We start from the raw sequence: 22,517 nt of genomic DNA on the forward strand, positions 1-22,517 counted from the left end.
TAGGGGAAGAACCCTGGATCACTGGGGACCATTCTGGTCCCCTCCCCGCAGTTCTTCCGATTTCCAGTAAGCAGTTTTCCTTTATGATGTCAATGCCTCGCCATGGGCCCCCAAAAGCGATAGGCGCTCACAACCCAGGGCAGAGACCTCGAAGGTGTGTGCATCGCCACTGCCCAGCTTGTTCTACTGGCCCAGTCCCAGCCCAGGTGACAGGACTGGGAAGGAGGAGCCCAGTGTTGTCCTCCGGGTCTCTCTCTCTCCTCCAACTTTCGAGGAGAGCGTCTAACTTAAGAAGCAAAAAGTCTAAAAAACCAGAACGCCCGAAACGATGGCAGGGGAAGAGTGCATTGGACGTCCTGGCAAGGGCCAGAGCCCTCTAGTACATAAGGGCACCCACAGGACATTTATAAAGGAAATGTTTATTCATCACAAGAAGCACGCAGACTATATACAGTACACACCAACAGAAGTAAAAAAAAAAAAAAGTGCACTATGCTTCTACTGAAAATTCACAGTACAAAAGATACTGCCTTTTAAATATATAATATAAAAAAACAACGATAAAAAGAATCAAAGTTGTAACGTGATGCATGGGAACCAGCAGCAGCCTTTGAACACGGTCTGGTGTGGCTCCTCTGGGGGGGTGAGCTGTACCCACAATTTGCTGCAAGGAGCTCAGAAAGTGGGCAGGAGGACGGGGGTGTGAGTGGGGTCTAGGTGGTAACAAACCTCTACAAACCCGAGGGTAACTGTGAGGGGTTTGGTGAGGTACAGGACCTGCACCGTTTCCCAGCCGCCTGGCAAATCAAATCACATCCTTCACTGGCTACCATGGGCTGTGGTGTTTGCTGATGCCAGCCTGGCCTGCAGGAACTCAACGGTGCGGCTTCTGGCAGGCCGTCACCAACCACTAAGTCAACTGTATAGCGGAATAAACACAAGTGGAGGGGGAGGGGAGAAACCCAAGTCCTGATCTCAACCCCAGGCCGAGACCAAGTACCCAGCCACAGAAGATGAGAGCTGAGCGATTGCGCATAAATACACAGTATTTGTAAACGATCATTAAGGCACTCAATTGTAAAACAATAATTACAGTGTAGAGGAGGAAGCAGCTACTTTCTCATGCAGCAGGGCCGATGGCCAGGGCAGCAGAGGCCCTCGCAGTTAGGACTCCTGTCTCAGACAGGGACTGAAGGGGGGGGCGTGGCATCTACCGCGAAAGGGAAAGATGAGGTGGTCACTGTTCTCCAGGTGGCATCACTGAAGATGAGTCTAGGGTGACTTACTGCATAGCTAAAGGACACTGTGTGTGAGGAGAGAAATGGCAGACCCCAGGTTTCAGCGGGTAGGCACACACACCACACACACAACGCATACACAAGGTATGTGCACACAGATGTACATGTATGCATACAGCGTGGACTCTCACACCTCAACAGTGACAAAACAAGGGGCTTTGGGTAGGGGACATCAATGACCTTCATCTGGTCTTTACCGCCAGCAGGAGCTTGGGATGGGGATCAAGTCAGGTGATCTTGTGCCATGCTGGTCAGATGATACCAAGTGTCTACCCACCCGGCTCTCTCTTGCCACAGGTCATGTATGTGCTTCCGGAGAGCCCTGCTAAGTGACCGGTCAACCCATGGCACCAACACCTGCCAGCCACTCGGAAGTAACTCCCTTCCCTTGGGGAGTCATGGGTGATGTCTCTCAATGTGTTCTTGCCGAGAAAGGGTTCCTGAGGAGCAGGAGACCCCTAAGCCTTCCAGGATGGGCCCCGAGACTGGTGCACAGAAGCACAGGGTGGCATCAAGGTCTATCTATTCTTTGCAGACTTGGCTCCATCCTGCAGCATCCTCCAGGCTCCTCTGGAGCAGAGGGAATGGCTTTAGATTAGCAGGGCTGGATCCGCTGCTAGGGCAAGCTGCGGACCAAGAGTATGGCGGGCTGGAGTGGCGTAGCGATCTGGGCACTTGTGAGCCACCTGCAGGCTGAGCCACAGTGTGTGTGACAGGAAGTGTCTCCACACTGAGAACAAGGGTCCCAGGGACGCAGGGGGCACCCTGCTCTTCGCTCACGCGATGGGGGATCCCGACTTCCCCCCCTCTTCTATCTACTATCCGTCTTCCTGGCAGTTCAGCAAGCCTTCCATGTGGAGGTAAGGTGAGGTTACCAGAAGATTCAGGCTTCTGCGAGGCTGTTAAGTGCCGGCGAGTGGGAACAAGGGGGGCAGCTGGGAACCAGGGAGGGCATCAAGTTGAGGAGAACGTTCTTCATTCAGCCAAGACGTTCGGTGAAAATGGCAGTCATCAAAATCGGTGGCTTACGCCACGCAAGTCCCCGCGTTTGCCCCTTGGGCCTCTTCTGTGTGGACCTAATTTGCTAAGATCACACACAAAGCATCAGCCAGGCAAGAATGGAGCAGCTAGCTCACAAAGCAAACATTTTTTTTTTTGGGGGGGGGTCAGGGTCTATGCAGCCCTGGACTCAGTGACCAGCCACTTCTGCTGGGATTAAAGGTGCATGTCACCACGCCCGCCTGAAGCAAACTTTTCATAAGACGATGCAGTTTTTCCTGCTGAGGTGAGGGGAGCCTGGCTTGGCAGGCTGATTTCTCAGAGCCCTTTAAATGCAATACCAATCCATGGTGTTAACAGGCAGATCCGACCCTCCAGGTCGGAAGGGAATCTATCAAGGCAGGGACTCTTGGGGAGGGGGAGACAGCGTGGGGCAGCAGGTGACTCTCGAGGGGCAGCAGGTAACTCTCGAGGGGCAGTAGTGCCCTGCTATCTAAAAGAGGCATTAGTTCGCCAGAAGCCAAAGGCCCACCTGAGGTTACCACCTCCTGTCCTCGCCCTTTGGACAGGTCAGTGGTTTTCAAAGTCCTATCACCCTTACACACGGGATTAAAGATCCGGCAGAAGCCTATCATTACGAAAGCTAAGGGATTATTTTGACACAGCAATTGATCTGCCCTGTGAAATTGAACTTGGTGATATCCATTAACGTTGGATTTTTTTTTTTAAGCTTGCTTTTGCTGGCTGAGGGAGAGTGGAGGAAGCCCATAGGGTCTCAGAAATCAGTAGTGGATTATCACTTTTTAAGGTGATTACCGTGGACACCGGTGGGAAAACAAATCCCTATAAAATGACACACGTGTCTGTGTTTTTAAATCATGCCAGGGAGAAAAGCTCTGAGACAGAGGTTCACAAAGACCCTGCACTAACGAGGACTAGCCTTGTTCCTGGAGATGTGTTGGGCCCTCTCCAGGACAGCCATTTGGGGAGCTGCAGAACTCCAGGCCACAGCCAGTCCCTTAAAGACGGTGTGGTCTCGCTAAGCTGCCTGGCTGAACCAGCCACCTGCCAGACGGAGCGGCAGTCACCTCCACAAGGACTCCTTCTGCACAAGGGAAAAAGGAAGGCTGGCACAGTTTGGGGCACCAGGAGGACGTGTTTGGTCTGTGACATCCTGTGACAGGCCTTCAAAACATTCCGTGTCCTCCTGCAGTGGCACACACAGCCCCGAGGCATCTGTCAGTCAGCAAGCTTTCTATGGAGAGCCTGACGGCAGAGGCCCGAGCTGAGAAATCCCTGTCAGGGTTACTGTTTTTGAGGTAGAATCTCACTCTGTGGTCCAGGTTGGCCTTTAACTCCTGATGGGCCTGCCCCTGTCTCCTGATGCATGTCACAGGCCCGTGCCAACCTGTGCCAATGTCATCTACTTTACCTGTCTCTTGACAAGCCCCTAAAAATGTAAAAACCAAGCCTGGGGCATGACGGGATTATGCCAGAAACCTCAGCTTTTGGGAGGCCGAGGCAGGAGGATTGCTGTGAGTCTGAGGTCAGCTTGGGCTACACAGTGAGATTCTACCTCAAAAAGAAGAAAGGACAACTTGAGAGGCAGAGGGACCTTGTTCAATTTGAGGCTTACTCTGTCTACATAGCAAACTGAGTTCCAGGACAGCTACATCGTAAGACTTTGTCTCAAATGAAGGGGTGGGGGGAAAGGACGGACAGACAGACAGACAGACAGAGAGAGAGAGATCCCAAAGCAGTGGTGGCACATGCCTTTAATCCCAAGAGGAGTACTCCTGGGAGGCAGAGGTAGGTGAATCTCTGAGTTCAAGGCCAGCCTGGTCTACAGATCAAGTTCCAGAACAGCCAGGGCGACACAGAGAAACACTGTCTTGAAAAACTAAAAAGGAACAACAACAAAAAGAAACTCAACCCCCCAACAAAGCATCTCCACAGCCAAAACCAAATGAGTCAGAGTGGAAGCCACGCTCATCTCACAGGGGGTCTGCCAAACCCAAATCAGGCCCTTCCTGCTGCCATTCTTCGGTTTCAGATGCCCGGATTCGAACCCAGAGCCCAGGGCACACTGAGCTAACCTTCACTAAGCCTGTGTTGTGGCCCACCGGCTTTGCCTCATGACTGCTGCATGGGAGAGATAGCTGGAGACAAGGAAGTGGTATTCTCCCCGCGGGAAGGGACATGTGCATTCAGACAGCCGTGGAACTTTTCCAGCACACTCACCCCTCTAACTGTGGCTCCAGGAGGGGGACCCACCCACAAGGAAGTAGCCCATTGCTGACACGCCCTTCCTCTCACGGACTGGACCGGACCGTGGAGCTGGTACCTAATGAGCCTGGGGGAGGGGTGGTCAGAGTTTCTCAGCAGGATGACCCATACCCCAAACCCACAACCTCATAGACACGAGCTCCTCCCAATCCCAAACATAACAATGCCTCGTTAGCAGCAGGCGTGGCTCAGCGATGCCCAGGGTCCTTCCCTGTATGTGACTGGGGGATGGAAGCTTGAAGCTAGCAGCTGAGGACCCCACCACAGGTACGGACCCGGATGGAGGGTTACAGACGACTGTCACTCAGTGCTTCCCGCTGATGACTTCATCTAGCTGTACTCAGGATGGGCAGGTTCAAAGTCTTGACACTTCTGGGGTTCCCCACCCTCAATAAAAAAAAAAAAAAAAAAACAAAAATCCCCCACGATTCCCTTGGAAAAAACCCTTTCAGACACAGCATTGTTCCTCAGAACGAGCCCTGGTCATTACTATTTTAAAAACAAAATGCACAGTGAGAACGAGGTAGGACTTGTGTTGCCGTCTGAGAGTTCTCCCTTGAGGACGGGAGTGAGCTGGGAATGTGGGCTGCAGCAAAGGACATCACCAACTACATCACCACAGCTCCTCTCTTACAGGTCACACATAAAACATTTTGTATATACAGTCTTATTTTCTCTCCACCAGGCTGGCCTAAAACTCACTATGCAGCTGAGAGGGACTGAAATTCTAATCCTCCAGCCTCCACCTCCCGTGCTGGGGTTACAGGAGTGTGCTGCCTGCCTGGTTTTAGGCGGTGCTGGGGATCGAACCTAGGGCCGTGGTGCGTGGCCGGCAAGACTCTAACAACCGAGTCACAGCTCCAGCCTGTGTGTCTGTATCTTCCCAAAGACAGGGCTTGGGGATCGGAGCTGTCCATCTCCTGGCTGACAGTTTCCAGGCTAACCAGGTCCTGGTCTCCTTCATGTACTAAGGGTTACTTGAGTTTCTGTCCCCCTTCTCTTCGGCAAGAGTAGGGAAACTGCATGACCACGGTGAGTGGTGGTAGATGAATCAAGACACCGCGAATACCTCCAGCACACGGCAGAACGCTGGTCAGCTTTTACTCAGCCTCGATAGGGTTTTCAAGTTTTCTGGGACCAATGTCCCTGAGTGTTTACAGGCTGCAATGGGGTCCCTCAGGGTGGCCTGGGGTTCATGCAGGAAGGAAGAGTGACCACACTTGGCATCCTGCGAGTCGGCGATGGTGGACGCGGACGCGTCGGCCTCGCTGGAGAGGTCCTCGGTGGATAGGTTGAGACTTCCCAGTTTGGCGAGGGAGTGGGAACGCTTCAGCGGGGACGATACGGTGAGGCCCGCCAGCCGGAGCCGAGTCTCGATCTCCTGGGCTCGCTGCTTCACCAGCCCCGGCTTCCCTCGGACGCTGTGGATGCTGTCGCTGCTGGAGCTCCGGGTCAGGTTGGAACTCATGGAAGAGGAGGTGGGGGTGTAGCACACGGTCTTCAGGAAGTCTTTCGAGAAGTTACTGGTGTGATCCAGGCGGAGGAGGGTAGGGGTAGGGCTCTTCACTAAGGCTCCTTCTGGAGGTTTCTCTTCTGTCCCTGCTTGGTTGCACAGGGCTGAGTGTTCGGGCTCCTGGCCCTCCTCGGGGATGCTAGCCTCCAGCCTGCTGGTGGCGCTGTCCCTGCAGGTAGGCAGCGGTTCCGAAGGCAGGCTCTTCAACCTCTCCAGCTCTTTGGTGTGCTTTCGGACCAGGCCTGCCTTCTGCAGCTGAATGATGGATTCCTGATGCTGCATCAGGTAGCTGCTGGTGGCCGGCTTCTCGGCCTCATTACTGAACAGAAGCCTCAGGTCTTTAGCCGGTTTCGGCTCTCTCTTGGCCGACGATTCTTCCCTCGCCTCTTCCGTGTCGGCGGCGTTCTTATCACAGTGGGAATTCTTCAACAGGAGGGACTTTGGAGGGGCTTTTGAGGTTTCTCTGGAAGGATCTAGAAGGCCTGCTGCTGGCGGTTCTGGGTGAGCCCCAGCTCCAGAGCCACCGATGTCTGGTTTCCTTGAGCCTGCTGGTAGCAGGGATGGGGGGTTGTTGGCTGCACCAGAGGCCAGCCTCTCTGGAGCTCGGGACCTGCTGCTGCTCGTCGTGTGGGCCATTGGGGAAGAGGTGCCATGGGGCAGGAAGGCTGGCTGGGTGCAGATGGCAGGGACGCTGGGGTCTCCGTGCCATTCCGCGAAGGCCTCAGGAGCCCCGCCAGCTGCAGGGTACATGCAGTCAGCGCAGGATGTGTAGGAAGGCTTCACTTTGCTGAGGATTCCAAACACAGCATCGCCCTGCAAGAGACGAGTGCCATGAGCAAAGGTGATCCCGAGCCAAAGACCAAAGCTCAGAGAGGGCTGCTGTGGCGGGGTGGGTAGGGCTGGCCGGCACTCTGTGAGCGAGCGAGCGAGCGAGTGTGTGTGTGTGTGTGTGTGTGTGTGTGTGCGTGCGCGTGTGTAGCAACTTTCACTTCATTTGTTCATGATCAGAGACCATTTGGAACACACTGACTGGATCACGAAGAACACAGATTAGATAGGGATGTCAATCTTGACTTTCCACAGGCCAAGAAAATGTCTTGGGCGAACCTTAAGCCACAGGGCTGGGACAGAGTCCCCTGGGAGCTCCCTTTCTCAATCTGTCTCTACCACCTGCCAGGCTGGCCCTTCCTGGCCACGAAAGCAGGGGCAATGAAGGTCAGGGTGACAGGGCCGGAGAGCCTGCAAGTGCTCTTCCACGGGGTCTGGGTTCAATCCCCAGCACCCACGTCAGACTCCACAGTGTCACTCCAGCTGCAGGACAGCCAATGCCTCCGGCTCCCAGGAGCACCGGCACCCATTGTGTACAAACCCACATGCTGACACACAATTTAGAACAGAACTTAAGCTCTATCTACCTTCCTCCTACCCCATACATGTAGCCTGAGAGATACAGAACAGGTCCTCACACCAGCCTGGCACACCACAGCTAATAAAAGGGATCAGATATACAAACGGCTGCCTGTCTGCAGGTGCTGGTGCTGAATCCACTGAGCCCCTACCTAAGCTGCTCCCCTGGTCACCATCCGGTGACTCAAAGCCAGGCGACTGGGGCTAACCACAGCAGCGCTGTCCCACACGAAGGCATTTTAGGTCATCTGTCTTCTCTACGGGAAGTGGCGGGTACTGGGGGAGGCATGCTTCTTTCTCATCTGGGGCATATTTCATTACTTAGGGGCCAGCAGATGACCCGCCTGGAGTGGTTAGGTTTTTGTTTTTGTTTTTGTTTTTTTTCCTGCTGTTGTTTTGAATTTTTTTTCCCTTAGCACTGGAGCAGAATGTCAATTACAAACCAACTTTCTACTTCAGCCCCTCCCCCTCATCCCCCAGAGTCTTCATTGCAGGGAGAGGCGAAGGTACAGGAAGCTCCTGGCCTCGGGCCTTTGGCGAGGAGTGGAGGGGTAGAGCCCAAGAGCAGGCAGCCTCCTTGGCCATCCGTCCACACGGTCAGCCCCAATTCTAGGCTGCTGCTGGATTCTGGAACAAGGAAGACACAGCGTGGGAGCAGCCACGCTCTGAGCAGCCCGAGGCTGGACAAGGCTCCCTGCACATCAATCCCCAGGGGTGGCAGCTACAAGGGACACAAGGACTAAGCGCTAACATGGGCTGGAAGGTGGACAGTACGGCTCCTCTGTCACGTAAGGGAGCACTTAGGAAGGAAATGTCACCTCTGGGGTCTGTTTCAAAGCCATCCAAGGCGAGGGAGGTGAGGGGCTGTGGCAGGTGCAGTGAGCTGACTCAGGGACACTACACATCAATGCAGGGGTGAACTCGGCGGGCGGAACTGGCTGGAGGGAGGTGGTTATCACAAGGCTTCGGCCTCCCTTACAGTGAATCCACTAGCTAGGCACTCGCCACATAGTCAGGCACTCATGGCCCCCTCCCCCCCTCAATAAACCCAATGGCAGCCCTGTAGGGGTGGCCAGGAAGGTGCTCTGTGGGGTGGGGTAGAAGTGGCATACAGGCCACTCCCCACAATGGTCCCCCGCCTACCTCAAAGTCGTCGGGGCAGCTCCTCTTGCTGTTGTTATTATTTAGGTTCTCCTGGTCAAGCAAACTTCTGTCGAGCTGGGTGGAGGCCCGCCTCCACCTCCCTACTCTCTGGCCACCCCCCTTCTCCATCTCGTCCACCTGTGGCAAGGAGCCACCCCGGGCTTTGGGGCTCCCGAAGTCTAGTTTCCTCTTTATGTCCCTTTCACAGAGCCTGGCTCCTTCCTGAGGATGCTGGACCAGCTTGTGCGCCTCCACAGGCTGAGCTGCGTCCTCCAACAGGGCATCCCGCTCAAGATCCTCCAAGTGGACCAGGCCGCCTGCGACATCACGGCGGGGGAGGAGGGGGTCCGAGAGTCTTCGGAAACAACAGGGGAGAGAGGGTCCTCCTGTGGGGGCCTGGCTTCCTGGGAGCCCGGGCTGGGCGGTGGTGTCGTGCAAACGCTGCAGCTGGGTGTCCAGGGCGTCATCCAGGGTCTCTGGCAAGAACTCGCTGGGCTCTGCTACAGTGCCATCTGTAGGCTGCCGTTGCCACAGTTTGTTGTGTCGCTGCTTGCTGTGGAGAGAAAAAGCTGGAGGTGAGTAAGAGGGCACCGGCAGGGCCTGCATCAGAGGGGCTCAGGAAGGGCAGGGCCTGCATCAGAGGGGCTCAGTACTCAGAGGCCCCCCCCCCCCCGTCCACTCACCAGGGCATATGGAGACGGAGACGAGGGCGTCCTCAGTCACCACAGCCTACGTGGGAAGCCCTTTGGGACCGTTTGCCACGTGGTGACAGCGTGGCAGACGCAGAGAGTTTTGACTGGAGGTCTGCGTCTTTGCGTTTGTGCTGGTCTTACTGTGTGAATCTAGTTCACGTCGATGGCTGTCACTCAGTTTTTGTGACCCATGAGATAAACAGTTTGAGAAAACTCAGGGGTCAAAGGTGTGGGGCGGCAAGCTCTCTGCACACTAGTGCAGAGAGGCAAATGTGACCGACGGGAACTCCCTAGTACTTGTTTCAGACAGGTCTGTTTTTAATGACTTCCTCTTTCTTTAGAAGCAAGGTCTGTATAGCTCAAGCTAGCTCCAAACTTATTATGTAGCCAAGGCTATCTCCAATTCCTGATTCCTTCCACCTCCGCCTTCCACTTGCTGGGATTACATGTCTGGCTTGAATGCACTCTTCAGATATTTTTATTTTATTTTCATATGGAGAGAGAATCCATGGACTTGTGCCTGATAGGCAAGCATTCTATCTATCACTGAGCTACATACACAGCCTTATGACATTAAAAAAAAAAGGTCTTTCTTTTTTTTCAAATTCTTGAGAGTTTCATGTCATATATTTTAGCTTTCACTGCCCAGTTTCTGTCCTCTTTTTAAAAGAGGCTTCTGGGCCCAGTTTGTGCCGCCATTACTCATGGCTGTAGGGTACCCACAAGAACACGGGTAGGGGCCTGCCCAAGAAGCTGCCAACTGTCAATAGAAGCTACTTTAGGGACGGGGACTGGCATTGTTTTTATAACACGTGTGAAGGTATAAGCCAAGAACAAAAAAGAGAAAAAGCTTTAGCGTGGCAGAGGCAATCACTAAGGCCACCTCCACCTCCCAAGGACTTAGGAGTGAAATCCACACTGCGGGTACCCAGAGCTCTGCCCGGCGATCCCTCGACAGACCAGTGATTGAGGCGGTCCAGTGACTTGAGAGGCTAAGGGAGAGCAGGGTGCCTACTTCCTCCCCTCTCCCTCCAGCTGCCAGGGGCCTGACAGACACACTGAGTGAAACAGTCCAGAGACGGCCGGCTGCATCGGTTCTCCAAGGCCGTTCGTCCCTGCGTCCCCAAACCTGCCCAAGGAGCTGAAGGACCCAGCCTTTGGATTCCTTCCAACACCAGTCAGAAATAATCCAGGTGGCTGCTTCTGCACACTGGACACGGACCAGGGAGAAAGTCAGTCGCCAGATACTGGCGATACTGGCGTCCACCCCAGCCTGGGAGTGCAGGGACACCCTCACCGCCCTGACAGGGGCCGTGTAACAAGAGCTTTCTCCTGTGGCAGTCAACACATGTGGGCGTAAATCTCCCTCTTGGCACCCAGAAGCCGAATGTGTGCCATGAGACAAGTTAACCTTCCAGTGTTGGCCCCTTCTGCTCACTTGTAGAATGAGAGAGCCGAACTCTATTCTGAGTGGGAGACAGGTACAGCAGCGACATTTATTAGCTTACTAGCAGCCAGCTTGCCAAGGACCTGTAGCGACTGCTCCTGCAACCTCACAGAGCCCTGCCAATTTTAAAATTGCAGTCAGCTGTGCCGTCTTGACCACTTTTACATATATGGGACCTGTGACCAGGACAGGGTCACAACACCGCACCTTGATCTGTCTCTGTAACTGTTCACAGAATACAATAAGCAAACACTACCAGCCATCGGATTCGAACTGCTCCCTCTCCAGCCTTTGGCCACCAACACCACATTCTCCATCTCTAGGGCCCTCATATAAACATGGGGCCACAATTTTTCCTGATGGCCCCGAAGTTTGTTCAGGGTGTACATGCCAGAATTTCCCCTCCTTCCTCCCCTCCCTCCCTTTTTATGGGGAGGGATGCAGATGGGATCTTAACATGGCAGGGGGTAGCTTTGAACTTCTGGAGCATGGCTGTCTTCCAGCTTTAGTTCCCCAAGCATCCTGGCCTACAATCAGCAACCAGGAGCTCCTTCACCCCACTCTGTCTTCCTTCGGCAGGCAGAGGAAGATTCTTATTTTTATCCACCCGTCCGCCGAAGGACTGGTGGGTGGTCTTCGCCTTTGGGCTACTGTGAATAACACTACCACCGATACAAACAACCCTATGAGTCCCATCTTTGCAGGCTTCTGGGTGTACAAGCAAAGTGGAATTTTTGGATCATGCAGTGGTTTCTACCTTTAGGTTTTTTTTGAGGGACCACAAGCATCTGATACCTGGGTGTCAGATCCTTAACTCGGAAGAGGGGGCTGAGCTTGGGGAAGGCCGCCGGGCCCCCTCAGCGCCTGAGTGTGGCACAAAGCAGGTGCCTGGGAAATGGATATGCTCACGCCTACACCACATACCAGGACGTGCCCTGGATGAGCAGTTAGGCACCTTCCCTCGCCCAGCAAGACAGGTTTTCTACCAGTGCCAACAAAATCAAAAGGGATCCCTCCTGGAAACCACTAATCACAGCCCAAACAATAGCTGTTTTTTTATAAGCCAGCTCCCCTGAGAGGCTGGCTTCCAGATGTGGAAGCTGTGCCAGGGAAGCCCAGGCTGGCCCACCCAGCTTGGTCTGCCAGCCTGTCCCTAGGTGCACACTCACCTTGCATCCAGGATGCCTTCGTACTCGGACAGCTGCCTCATAAAGCCGGCATTGGGCCGTGTGATGCTGCGTTTCTGCTTCACATAGTTGTACGCCTTCTCCAGCGGCCAGCCAAATTCCTTCATCGCGTAGGCTATGACGGTGGATGCTGAGCGGCTGACTCCCATTTTGCAATGGACCAGGCACTTGGAATGATTCCTTCTACATGGATTGCGGGGTGGGAGGGGGATTAAGAGCAAGGATTAAGAGCCTTTCCTGATTTACCACTTGGATTTTACTAACCCGATTTTGTTTTTTTTTAAAGCCCTAAAGTTATCACACAGCTCCGACCCCTTCTCGGTCCTGATGTTTATGGAACAGACCTCACACACCCTCTAAAGGAAATAGCTTTGCTGTGAAATCAATTAGCACACAATGGGAGATCAGATGAACCCACAGGCCTGCTTCAAAACAGTCTCCCCTGTTGCTGGGGTAAGTGACGCCGCCTACAGTCGCTTCCTGGGCAGTGCCTGGGCAGTTAAAGGATTTCTGCAAAAGCCACTCACTCAGCCGCTAGGGCAGATGGAGGCCGTGAATGAGCTACTGTAGAAAATGGGGTCAGCCGGGGCGGGCACAAATGCTGGGCACAAACCCTGCACCCTGGGGAGCAAGCGCCTGGAGGGAGCAATCTGGCCAAGGGGGAACCAAGCCAGGGGGAAGGTGGGGGCCAATCGATCTGGCTACTTGTAAGAAGGCAGTGCTGGCCCAGGTTACAGCTGATTTAAGAGATACACAAGAGACAGTGACCCTCTCCTTGATGGAGGCTGGCAGAGGCTGCAGCTGGGAAGCTAAGGTGGGGATGAGCAGGCTCTGGCTGGCTGTTCTTCCCTGACTTCTAAATTTATAAGTGAGGGGCCCTGGGAAAGAAGCATCGCTGGGTAAGGACACACCTTGTAGCGTGCGCGTGCGTGCCTCTGTGTGTGTGTATGCGCGTGCCTCTGTGTGTGTGTGTGTGTGCGCGCGTGCGTGTGTGTTAGGGGGTGGTGTGTCTTTGCTTTGGACTTCAACACAATAGCTGCTCTAAAGGAGAATAAGGAGGGGCCTGGGGCTCACAGACAGTGGAGATGGCATGAGGCACCATCTTGGGACTGTCCTGTTCTAGGCACACAGGAACGTGGAACTACAGCCTGTACTCTTTGGGGGGAGAATCTAAGAGTTCTACACGCAGCAAGTACTGGCCTTTTCCAGGACACCCCGGGGAGCTCCCGGGTGGCACCCGGTATTTGAGGCTGGCCTGGAACCAGTGTTAATGATGAAGACTGGGCTCAATGTCACCATCACGGGCAGGTGGGAGAGAACAGGAGGGTACCCAGTGAAGAAGGCCAACACCTCCCCGCTTTGGAGCCTCGTTTCCTTCAGCTACAACCAAAGGTCCACCGCACAGCAAAGCCTCTCCTCGAACTGGACTCCTGTATCCTCGACCACCTGCCCCAAGGGCAGGGCTGCCTACTTCCAAACCCAGCCTGCCACTCACTTCTGCCTACCTGTCCCTCCTACGGCCAGCTTCCCGAGCACTTACTTCGCTTTGTTTATAAAATGGTACGCTTCGTTCCAGTGGGCAAGAAGGTCTGTGGTCTCTTCATCATAGACTCGGATGTTGTGATACGCAAACAGGCCAGGGAAGAAATTGTCTATTTCTCTAGTGACATTTAAAATGTAGTCAACCCTGAAAAAGAAAGAAGAAGATAGCCTAGGGAATCAGAATGAGGAGCGCACACACACACACACACACACACACGCACGCACGCACGCACGCACGCACGCACGCACGCACACACTCACACACTCACCATACACACACACCACACACACACACACCATACACACACACACACTCACACACACACACACACACCATACACACACACAAAAATAAATAAATAAAAAAAAACTGGCAGAGAAAAAAAATCAATTAATACACACACTAAAGGGTAAAATTTTGGTGAGAGTTTTGTTGTTTTTGCTCAACAGACATTCTCTTGTGTTTCCTCCACATGACAAGAATGTATTATTAAAAAAAAAAAAAAGTCACACTAAAACCCCTAAAAAGTAAAGTAAAAAAGCCTCCACTCTTATTTTGTGTGTGTCCTTCTATTAGGCATATTCTGCTTGAGAGCGTCTACTAAACCAAATCCACAGCCCCTCACCCTTAACCAGCATATTCACTTCTAGAGAACTGAAACAATTTTGGTAATTGGAAAAATGTCTCAAATAGGTTTCCCCGTAAATGACGGCGGAATCACATATTTATTGGAATTTATGGAAGCATGGAGTCTAGCCTCTCACTGGACAACCAATGTGCTGGGGGAACACACCCTGACTGACTGGGGGTACTAAGGATATATTTTAAGCTCTGTTTAGTCTGGGTTTTCAACTGCAGTGATCTCCAGGAGGCCAGCAGGCGCGTCAGACCACAGAACGGTGATTTTGTGACTGTCACTCCTGCTGGTGAGCATTTCTCGGAGGCAGGCAGAGAGTGTTGAGTGAGTCACAAGATTCCCACCAGGCACCAAGTTTTCAGGGCTGCCAGCGGGCCAAAAAGCCAACAGAGATGTGCATCCATGCCAGGGTTCTCGGCAGCTCTGCTGGGGAGGGAGGCTGTGGGAGGGAACTCAGAGCCTACCCAGGGCCAGGCTGTCCTCCAGTCCCCAGTATGATTAAACCGTTCCACACACCCCCAACCCGCCCCAGTCACCCAAGACTCCAGGAAAAATCTAGAACCCACGGATAATGCTGGGTAGCATTTCTGAAGCGCACTCGACCCTCCAGCCACTGCAGAGACCAGGCTGAGATGGCGGAGAGGGGAGCAGACTCACCCTGAGCCCTGCAGTTCCTCCAGATTGGATGCATTCCACTCGGAGCCCTGGGGGACAGACCACACAAACCCCTGTGAGTGTCACAGAGCTGCTTGTGAGATGCGCGGGGGCCCTGAGAGTAGGGCCTTAGCCTCAGAGCAGAAAGGAGGGGCAGGAGTCTAAGAGGAAGCAGTCCCTCACTGACCCCCCCCCCCGCTTCACGTCCCCCAATCTTCTTAGCATGGGCACAGCTACAGCGGGGACCCGATCTCTTTTCTGACATTAATTTTAAAAAGTCCCCACCCTCTGATCCTGAGGGGATGACCAGAGCTCACACAGAGACCTAGGAACACGGGCATCTAGGGTTATTCACAGGAAAACAACAGGAACCCAAAGGTTTACCAGGGTGGAACCTGTAAGATGAATGACAGCAGCCTTATATGGGCACAGAAAGAAACCACCCCAGTTCCAAGAGACAGAGGCAGGTGGCCTGCCACGAATTTGAAATTGAAGGCCAGCCAGGGGTATAGAGTCAGACCTTGTCTCAAAACAAAACAAGCCAAGCTGTGGTGGTGCACGCCTTTAGTCCCAGCAAGCGGGAGGCAGAGGTAGGTGGATCTCTGGGTTCGAGGCCAGCCTGGTCTACACAGTGAGTTCTAGGATATCTGGGACTAAACAGAGAAACCCTCTTTTGAAAAACAAAAAGGATCAGAAATAAATAAATCATCATGTTGGTGTAAGGAAAACTGGAATAAACCAAGAGGAACACAGAATCTACAGAACTGAGCAGAGTAGGCACCGTTTCGAGGAAACCCAGTGCTGGGGCCTGGGTTCCAATCCTAACGCTACAAGAAACTGAAAAATGTAAAAAAAGAAAAGTGACACATCAAAATGCGTAGGAGACTGGGAATAGTCTTAAAAGATTTGGCATGGTTTCTATCTATCCCAACTGTCTAGACAATGTAGGATTAGACACTGTTATACTTTCACGAACTTCATCATTAAAAACTCCTCTATCCCCGATCAGTCAAGGAACACAGGAGAAACATGAAGAGGCACCCCTGTTCTGGAAAACACACGGGTTGCAGACTCCCTCTCCTGACGTCTCAGGTCCTCTGAGGCCCCGGGCTTTGACCGTGTTGGCATCCTGCAGTGAGCTGGGCTTTGCTATCTGAGGGACAGCCTCCACCATAGAAATTCCTTCGGTATCTCTCATGGAAAGAACGACACAAGGCACCAAGCTTCCCCAAACCCGGGCAGCTCCATGAAAGCTGGGAGCCCTCTGGCCAGGACCACCGCCTAGTGGAGAAGGTGGAGGAGGGCGCCCCATTGCTCTGGTAACGCTGCCAGCGCACCCTGTACCTGTCTTTCGAAGCTATCCAAACCCACACATTCCCATCTCAATGGGTAAGGCAGGGAGTCTGCACACAGGCAGATTCCCATATAAACAAGAACGTAAAAATATATACATTCAACGCTCAGGAGCCTGAGGCGGCAGATCACAAATTCTGGGCTAGCCTGAGCTAGAGTGAGCCCCTGTCTCAAAACCCCTCTGTTCCCACTAAAAGCCCACACATGCATATGTGTATGCGTGTTCATGTACTGACAGAGGCAAGTGGCTGCCCCCTCAGTGGCCAATGCCACCTTCCCTCAGCTCCGGTAACAGACCTTTTCTCTTCTAACCATAGTTACATTCATGTTCAAAAGCTGTACTTGTCTCCTCCAGGACCTGTCTTATTCAATCACCCCGAGATGTGCAGTGCCAAGATGACTCACCATGGGCCATAAGGCAGGTGAGGTGGCAGAGGGGACCTTAGCCTTGCTAGGTCTGACTTTCAACTGGACTTCATGGTCCCCTGGCTAATTTTAGTAACCTGCCTGGCTTTGAAATCTGGCCAGTTGCCTTCTGTGGAGATTTACGACCGGAAGACACTGAGCCGGAGGCGCACGGGCAGCACGGGTAACACGATGTGGGAGACCCTTCAGCGGGCTCTGGGAGCAGGGCTCAGAGGGGAAGAGCCCACAGCTGTGGGCTTTGTAAGCACGTAAGGCAGATTCCATTATGGAGAAGGGGAGAGGGGCGTGGCTCTTACAAGATAAAGATGGTCGAAGATAAGGGAGGGCTTGTCCATCTGTCCCAAGATGAGCAACATCTCGTTATCGATGAACTCCTTGAATTCTTTCAGATTGCAGTTCATTTGCTTCTCTAGCTCGTTGCGGATCTGTGGGCGGGACAGAGCATCTGTGATGCTGGGGTGGAGCCTACTCGGGTTGATCAGCTGGAGGAGCCGCCCACCTCTGTGTGGTGCTAACCGTTTACAAAAGGGGCGAGTTTGTCCTCTTCTGTTTGCCCAGGGTAATCGTTTGGACAGGCAGCACATCTGTGCGGGCTGCAGGCATTCACTCACCTCCAACTTAACCCAACCGGAGGAAACCCACTGTTTTCAACAAGGAAATCTGATCCCCAACCCCCAAGATCTTGTCTACTGAGTTTAAAACACTTACACTTTCACAATTAGGTAACAAATGCAATGAGAAGGTAAAGTCACTTTCCCGTTGGAGAAGGTATCACAGCATGGTTTTTTTTTTTTTTAAGTACTAATCAATTAAAGAGGCCAGCAGAGGGCGTCAGCTCTCCTGGTGATGGTGTTACAGCCGGTCCTGAGCTATCTTGTGGGAATGGAACTCAGATGGTCTGTAACAGCTAATGCTCTTAACCAAGGAGCCAGCCATTTTTCCAATTCCCACAGCGCCCCCACCCCACCCCAAAGCAATGGACAAAACAAAAAGCCGACCACGGCAGAGGGAACGGCCTGAGATTCGTTGGAATCTCCTGTATGGCACAAGGCTGAGGGGACACAAAAGCCAGAGAGGGCACAGAAGGCTAAGCTTCCCGGGGGAACCTTCTACAACTGTCCCTAGGGCTCGGAGAGGGCCAGTAACAGCTCATGGTCTCCAGAGTCAAACTACTGCCTAAGTCTAAGCCTGGGCCCTCCACAGCCTTAGTGCCACCTCAGGACAAAGCGCAGGGGAGCCTCCCAGGGTGGACAAACGGATGCACGGGAAAGCCAGAGGGTGCGAGGCCCGCTTCTGCTGGGAACCGAGAAGACAAATGTGGACTGGGCTCGGGCCTGCTATGGGTGGGTTGGGGGACGACTGGAGGGGGCTCTTACTTCCTTAGAAGTCACATTTTCGAGGTCCTGGCTCATCATGATGCTGCGGAGCTTGGCTTTAATGAGACGCTCGGTTCTCTCCCCCTCGGTTGGCCTAGGAAGAAAATGTATGGGAAGCTGCAGAACTGTGAGAAAGAGGCCTCAGAGAGAATGCTGAGAACCACTGGTTAGAACCACTGACTCAGGCTAAAAGTTGTACTCAGGAAGGGGATGTCAGTCAAGGGGCTGCAGGGAAGTATGGCCCTGAGATGCCCAGTGTGACCCCGAGGGACCCAGTGTGACCCCGAGGGGCCCAGTGTGACCCCGAGGGGCCCAGTGTGACCCCGAGATGCCCAGTGTGACCCCGAGGGGCCCAGTGTGACCCAGAGGGGCCCAGTGTGACCCCGAGATGCCCAGTGTGGCCCTGAGATGCCCAGTGTGACCCCAAGAGGCCCAGTGTGACCCTGAGATGCCCAGTGTGACCCTGAGATGCCCAGTGTGACCCCAAGAGGCCCAGTGTGACCCTGAGATGCCCAGTGTGGCCCCAAGAGGCCCAGTATGACCCTGAGGGCCCAGTGTGACCCCGAGATGCCCAGTGTGACCCCGAGATGCCCAGTGTGACCCAGAGGGGCCCAGTGTGACCCGGAGATGCCCAGTGTGACCCCGAGATGCCCAGTGTGGCCCTGAGATGCCCAGTGTGACCCCAAGAGGCCCAGTGTGACCCTGAGATGCCCAGTGTGACCCCAAGAGGCCCAGTGTGACCCTGAGATGCCCAGTGTGGCCCCAAGAGGCCCAGTATGACCCTGAGGGCCCAGTGTGACCTGAGATGCCCAGTGTGACCTGAGATGCCCAGTGTGACCCTGGGGACCCAGTGTGGCCCTGAGATGCCCAGTGTGACCCCGAGATGCCCAGTGTGGCCCCGAGGGGCCCAGTGTGACCCCCGAGGGGCCCAGTGTGACCCTGAGGGCCCAGTATGACCCTGAGATGCCCAGTGTGACCCCGAGATGCCCAGTGTGACCCTGAGATGCCCAGTGTGGCCCTGAGGGGCCCAGTGTGACCCTGAGATGCCCAGTGTGACCCCGAGATGCCCAGTGTGGCCCTGAGATTCCCAGTGTGACCCTGAGATTCCCAGTGTGACCCCCGAGGGGCCCAGTGTGACCCCCGAGGGGCCCAGTGTGACCCTGAGGGCCCAGTATGACCCCGAGATGACCAGTGTGACCCCGAGATGCCCAGTGTGGCCCCGAGATGCCCAGTGTGGCCCTGAGATGCCCAGTGTGACCCCGAGGGGCCCAGTGTGGCCCTGAGGGGACCTGGTGTTGAGCAGTGTGGGGAGGCAGCCCCTGCACATACTTGTCCACAAACAGCGCTGGGGAGTCCGGCCTCGTGGACTCCAGGTCCTGCATGGCGTTCCACTCATTAATGCAGCTCTGCTCAGAGCCGATGCAGCTCTCATAGTAGGTGGCCCAGATGAGCGCCACGCCCCCAGGAAAGTAGTTATGCCTCCGGGCCACCTCACAGGCCTTGTGAAGCACTTGCAGGGCAGACCTGGGGAGGAGACAGACGCTCAGGGCCAGGGGCTTGGGTTCTGCAACTCACTTCGCGGTAGCGGAACAGGAGCTTGCAGTAGTGGAACAGGAGCTCGGAGAGGGCTCCTTCTGCCCACAAGGTGTGAGGGACACACGACAGCCAGGTACGGCTGTCAGGTCCCAGAGGCTGGGTCAACCAGGCTCACAAGTGGACAGCATATCCCTCTCCACTTCCAAAGGAGGGAATAAACACCAGCAGCGGGCCCCACCCCGCTGCCCCTAACTCTTCCAAGCTGGCTGGGTCACATTCCAGCAACCAACTCCAAAGATGCCAGGTCTGCTTCTGAAGTCACAGCATCCCCAGAGTACAGTGGGGCTGTATTCCAGGAGCCTAATGGTGGGAGATAAAGGTCTTCAAAGAATAGCAGGGCTCCCGAGTCCACCTGCAGATCCCCCCCCCCCCCCCCGCCACACCACCTCAGTGTGTAACATCTTAGGGCCTTAGGGTATAAAAATGTGTGTGTTTTATTTAATCAGCCTCTTTTACTTCTTTGGGAAAAAAAGAATTCAGGCTGAAAAACTTCAGCAAACAGGCTGTCAAGGGAAGGAGGTGTCGGCCAAGGCAGAAGAAACCCCTGAAGGGTGAGGGTTTACGTGATGGGACACAGACACTGCAGGTAGCCTCACTCCCTAATTCTACCTGTCCTACTGGCTAGGCTGGTTGAAGGAATGAACTTGAGCCAATGTTTATTAAATTCGGTTTAAGATTTTTTTTTTTTTAAAGTGGGCAAAACCAAGCCAAGATGATGATGGTGATGATAAACTTGGCTAGGGAGAAAAAAGGCAGCAGTTACCCCAAGAAACATTTGTGGGCCACCTGCTGGTTTGTTCACCCTTCGGGACACTGACTCAGTTACCGCACCCACCTCAGATGAACTGGGCCAGAGCAGCGTAACAGAGGAGGGGATGGACACAGACCCAGATGTGACCCGGGAGAGAGCTCTCGGGGACTCTCCCCGCCCTGGACAAGAGGAGTCATTTGGAAATGCTTATCCGATGCCCGTTGAGCTCCAAGTTTTCCCTCGTTTATTCCGACTGCCCTGATGCACTTTTACACAAACGTTTCGCTCACAGGAATGTCCAACTTTGACACTGCAGTACGGCACTGTCGGCTACAAACCTGCTGAGCCACACCCACAGTGAGTATGTGGCCCCGGGAGCCCAGGCCGGACACAGCTGAGACAGAGTTATACGAGGAGGCTGGCTCAGGAAGCTGTGGACATCGCCATCCTCAGTCACCACAGAGGGTCGAGGAAGCCCTCCCCTTCCCTGGATCCAGGCCTTACTGCTAGCAATGAGGCCTGACCACCTGAGAACACCGCCAGCTGTCTTGGCATGACGTACAAGTCCGTTCACATGTGCGAAACCACCTCCCTTCAATACGCTTTAAACTCTGGGAGGGACTCAGGTTTGTACTATGACCCCCTTGCCACTCACCACTCCAGTGGAGCAGAGTGCCTGGCCCAACCCTGCACAAACACAGCACCTACTGAGTGCCAGGTAGAAGGAATAAGTGAATTTATGCCAGGTCAACAGGTAAAGGTTCATCTTCAACGCTAATACATTTTGTAACTGGGTAAAGAATTTAAATAGAACAGTTCCCAGCAAAGACATGAAAGTATGGACTGCATGGGAAAAAATGCTCAGTGTCAACAGTCAAATGCAAAACTTGTGCTGCTCATGCAAAAATCCTCGGGCATAACACACACACGCACACGCACACGCACACGCACACGCACACGCACACACACACACGCAGAGGTGATTTTTTTAAATCTGTGCTATTAGGTAGAAAATACTTCTAAGGAGTTCACTGTCCCCCCCGAGACACTCACCACATGGCCTGCACAGACACGGGCTTGAAGATGTGCATTCTGCCTGCTGTGCTCACACTGAAGCCGCTGAGAGAGGGAAACAGGAAAGACAGACATCCTGAGAATCCAAGCTTTCAGTCAAGTCACTTCCAGACTCTGGGTGCAGCCCCACCCCAGACTGGGGACCAGCATGCCTTCTGCTGTCTGACTAGGGACGGCAGAGATGTCTGCCACATTACACAGAGGCAAAAGCAGAGAAAACTACTGACCAGGGCGTGTCCCCAAGCCGAGTGTGAGCAGGGTACCCTCACCTGTCACAAACACACACTCACCTCTTTCTTTTACGTAAAAATAAGTTAAAAAAAAAATATCCCAGTACTTCCACTGAGCAGACCTTTTTATCTTTCCCTCTGCTCTCCCTGCGAGGCCACCCCAGAACCCTACTGCGAGAGCAACTTCCCATCGCATTACTTCCCCGGGCTTAAGTGCAGGCACCATGGACAGCTCTGCAGCCCCCAACCTGCCCAGGCTGAGGTGGCAATGCTTCCTCCACAGCCCCCAGAACGGCACCTGTCACCCCAAATGTGAGTTACCCTGTGGTGACTGGCTCACCCGTGTGCTCCTGGGTCACCGCCCTGGGAGGGAGGGCCCAGAGTGACTTATCCAACAACAGAGCAAGACTTGCTGTGAGACACCCCCCCTGCAGTGGTATTTCCTGCGCTAAATCCCTAAAGGACACCCAGAGTCGATGAGTTGATGTGTGTGTGTGGGGGGGGGGGGGGAGGTCCTTCTGTACGCTGTGAATATGTGTTTCTCTTATTGTATGGGCTCTGTCTGTCCTTCAGTGCACAGGCAAAATGTGTGTCTATGTGTGTTTGCACACACGTATGTCTGTGTATCAAGTGCATGCCTGTTGCACACAGAGGCCAAAAGGGGGAGTCTGTGGAACTAGAACTGAAGTTACGGGTGGCCGTGAGCCACCACACTGGCGCTGGGAACCACACCCAGGTCCTCTGCAAGAGCAGCTGGCACTCCGAGCCCCTGAGCCATCTCTCCAGCCCCAAGAAAGGATCTTTCAGATGTCTCCATACCCATCCCCGTCAAGGTGGATCTTGGTGTCGCTCCACAGCCGAAGGACCATCCCGATGGTGCAGCTTTTGCTACAACAGAAAGAGAA

General features: G+C 53.9%; 1 protein-coding gene across 1 annotated transcript in view; it reads right to left on the bottom strand.

Moving 5' to 3' along the window:
- Nucleotides 1–401: 401 nt before the first annotated feature.
- Ssh1 (slingshot protein phosphatase 1) overlaps nt 402–22,517 on the bottom strand; it is a 53,043-nt gene continuing 30,927 nt past the window's right edge. The window contains exons 6-15 of the mRNA XM_051176452.1: nt 22,432–22,500; nt 21,362–21,427; nt 19,291–19,485; nt 17,962–18,055; nt 16,882–17,010; nt 14,810–14,856; nt 13,513–13,659; nt 11,955–12,155; nt 8,647–9,199; nt 402–6,909 (exon numbers count right to left, since the gene is read on the bottom strand). Of these exons, the coding sequence (XP_051032409.1) occupies nt 5,677–6,909; nt 8,647–9,199; nt 11,955–12,155; nt 13,513–13,659; nt 14,810–14,856; nt 16,882–17,010; nt 17,962–18,055; nt 19,291–19,485; nt 21,362–21,427; nt 22,432–22,500 (2,734 nt within the window). The 3' untranslated portion in view covers nt 402–5,676. The remainder of the gene's footprint in view (nt 6,910–8,646; nt 9,200–11,954; nt 12,156–13,512; nt 13,660–14,809; nt 14,857–16,881; nt 17,011–17,961; nt 18,056–19,290; nt 19,486–21,361; nt 21,428–22,431; nt 22,501–22,517) is intronic.

The sequence above is a fragment of the Phodopus roborovskii genome, unplaced genomic scaffold (genome assembly GCF_943737965.1).
Source record: "Phodopus roborovskii unplaced genomic scaffold, PHOROB, whole genome shotgun sequence".
Lineage (NCBI taxonomy): Eukaryota > Metazoa > Chordata > Mammalia > Rodentia > Cricetidae > Phodopus > Phodopus roborovskii.